General features: G+C 48.9%; 1 protein-coding gene across 1 annotated transcript; it reads right to left on the bottom strand.

The window, feature by feature from the left end:
* Positions 1–264: 264 nt before the first annotated feature.
* On the bottom strand, positions 265–2,345 carry DCTN5 (dynactin 5 (p25)). Its single transcript, XM_010017893.1, has 4 exons — positions 2,230–2,345; positions 1,826–1,937; positions 1,198–1,300; positions 265–620 (listed from the first exon to the last, which is right to left on the bottom strand). The coding sequence occupies exons 1-4, from the start codon at positions 2,337–2,339 to the stop codon at positions 523–525; spliced, it is 423 nt and encodes a 140-aa protein (XP_010016195.1). The 5' UTR covers positions 2,340–2,345; the 3' UTR covers positions 265–522.
* Positions 2,346–2,507: the final 162 nt, after the last annotated feature.

The raw sequence follows: 2,507 nt of genomic DNA, 5'->3' as shown, positions 1-2,507 counted from the left end.
CAAATCCCCAGGTGATGAACAATATCCTGTCCCTATAGGAGAGAATCTCAGTCCACAAGGAGAAAAGGCAGAGGCCATCCACCTCAACTCACAGCCCTACAGAACAGCACCTATTTTTCCAATGGAAGCACTGGATCTATGAGCCTAGTAAGAAACTGCCCCAACACACACATCAGCCACACAGCCCTTCTGCTCGAGGATGGAGACTGCTTCTAGCCTTGCTCCCCAGCTGCAACAAGGAGATGCTGCCCCAAAGGGAGCTGTATCAGCTCTCCCAACTGCAGAACATTTACTGGCATGATTCAGACAACGTGGAACGAATGACATCCAAATGAGCACACAAAGGTTAAAGCACAGGACACAGCAGCTCTCACCGGAGGCTGCTTGGCCAGACCGTCAGTGCTGAGGAACACTCACAGAGTGCTCAGAACAGCGAGGGCCAAGGTCTCACTGAACAACCCCCCTCCCTACCCCCTGAACGCTCCTGAGTGCCTTTACTGCTCTGAGACATGAAATGGGCTACTAGACCTGTGTGAGTGGCAGGAACTTCTGGTAATAGCTCTTTGTAACGTCAATCATGAGCTCCTGGGTACATTCCGGGAGTTCCCCAGAGAAGAGTCCTGGAAGAAGAACAAGAGTTTGACCATCAGTGCTCTTGCAGGAGAAAGCAGAAAATAAGCTTATATTCAACATTCAAAGCAGCAACTTGGACTGAATTGTAGGTAAATACAAATGGAACAGCAAAGGGCTCTTCTCTCGAGTGGAGCTACATAGTACGGTTGATCCCACTGTACCCCCAGGCTGCTCAGCTGGGTCCTTACAGCTCACACACAAAGCACCATCAGAAGGTAAAGGATGGAGTGTGCAATTCATACATCGAGATCTCCAGCACAGCCACGTCAAGGGGCAGGAACTACACGTTCATATACCACAGTTTGACCTCCCTCCCTACTAACATGGGAATAAGGAGCCAGTGGACTTCCTCCAGTCTGAACCACTGAACCTCCTGCAAAATCAGAAACCACAGAAGGAGGAGGAGCAAAGTAAGGTTGTTACTTTTCAGTTCACCAAGTGCCCCACACCTTTATTTCTAGGCACTAAATGCTAATGGGCAACTCTGTCATAGCAATCTCCATTTAAAACAAGCACATCCACATTATCCACACTTCTGTGCAAGTAAAGCTGGAGGGAGCGTACCTGGGCAGCCCGAGAACACCGTGAAAGGTGGGACGACTGTTTCAGGAGGTAGGACTGTGTTGTCCAAGATTTTGCAGCAGTCTTTCAAAACGCATCTGCGGCCCTAAAACAGAGATTAGGAAAAGCTTATGCTTAAAACACTATTTGTTTTTGCTTATGACCGATGAGTTACCTGAACTTCCACAAGTTTAACTGCTAAAAGCATTCTGCATAAGGGATCACAGGAACAGGTCTTCATCCTGACTGAATGTTCCTCCCAACAGAATTAACTTTTTCCCTTTCTTGAGGAGGATTGTCCATTTGCTCTCAACTAGCACATGTGCTGGCAATTGAATGTTAACACACATCAGTGTGCAAACTGGAGCCTAAAACCCGAGCCATGGAGTAACGCAGCCAGGCCTTCACCAGCTCAGCAAACAGCACCCTTGCTTATTCTGTGTTATTTACAAAGAAGCACAACTACAGGCATGTATCACTGGGACAGATTTTCCTAACAGTGGTCAGCGGAACCTGCTGTCCTCAGAAGAGCAAAAGTGGAGAAGGAAGAGGGGTTTGTGGAAGGAAGCTTTGGTTACAAAGCTCAACAGTACTCCAGAGTTTAAGGAAAAGACTGGGAAATGGCACTCACAATGACACAGTTCTTGCCTATGTGGACATAGGAACCGATCTGGGCTGCATTGACCACACAGTCCTCTTCTATGAAGACATGATCACCAATGTGGAGAGGGAAAAAAGCCACCCTGCAAGAGGAGAGGTATTTGTACAACAGACAGACTGATCCACAACACTGTGAGGCCCCAAAACACCTTGCTATTTGAACATGTCCCATCTATTTCCATGTTACTGGCTGATGGGAATGCAAATCCTCAGGGCAAAGCTGGACTTCGAGGAAAAGGCAGGTTTTGAGGGATGCACACCTGCAGCTGCTGCAGAAGGAACACTGCCCTCCAAATACACACCTCAGCCACGCCAATGTCCCTTTCAGACCACGGAGCTTAACCTCAGTCTCCCTAAGGGAAAGGGACCTCTTACCCTTTGCTGAACTTCTTGAAGGGCGGCCTGATGACGCTGCGGCTTTTCACCACGCAGTGCCTCCCAACCCGCACGTTCGCCAGGTCACCGCGGATGATGCAGTCATTCATAACTATCGTCTGCAGAAGAGGAGACATGAGCGAGCGGTTCCCGGCTGGGGCAGCAGTCAGTGCACACACTCGTGTGGCACAGCGAGCGGGTATGACCTTACAGATGATTCTTTCAGTCAAAAGAAAAGTGAGATCAAAGCAAAGAAGGGAGAACGAAGGTCTCGGTTC

The sequence above is a fragment of the Nestor notabilis genome, unplaced genomic scaffold (genome assembly GCF_000696875.1).
Source record: "Nestor notabilis isolate BGI_N333 unplaced genomic scaffold, ASM69687v1 scaffold34170, whole genome shotgun sequence".
Taxonomy (NCBI): Eukaryota; Metazoa; Chordata; class Aves; order Psittaciformes; family Psittacidae; genus Nestor; species Nestor notabilis.
This window is presented reverse-complemented; position numbering and strand designations above follow the sequence as displayed.

What these genes read in the sequence shown, in the direction of transcription:
- DCTN5 (XM_010017893.1), bottom strand. Translation starts at nt 2,339, where the DNA reads ATGAATGACTGCATCATCCGCGGTGACCTGGCGAACGTGCGGGTTGGG. An exon ending in TAGGCAAGAACTGTGTCATT is followed by an intron (nt 1,301 to 1,825) that starts GTGAGTGCCATT and finishes TCTCTGTTTTAG; the next exon opens with GGCCGCAGATGCGTTTTGAA. An exon ending in GGTGTTCTCGGGCTGCCCAG is followed by an intron (nt 621 to 1,197) that starts GTACGCTCCCTC and finishes TTCTTCTTCCAG; the next exon opens with GACTCTTCTCTGGGGAACTC.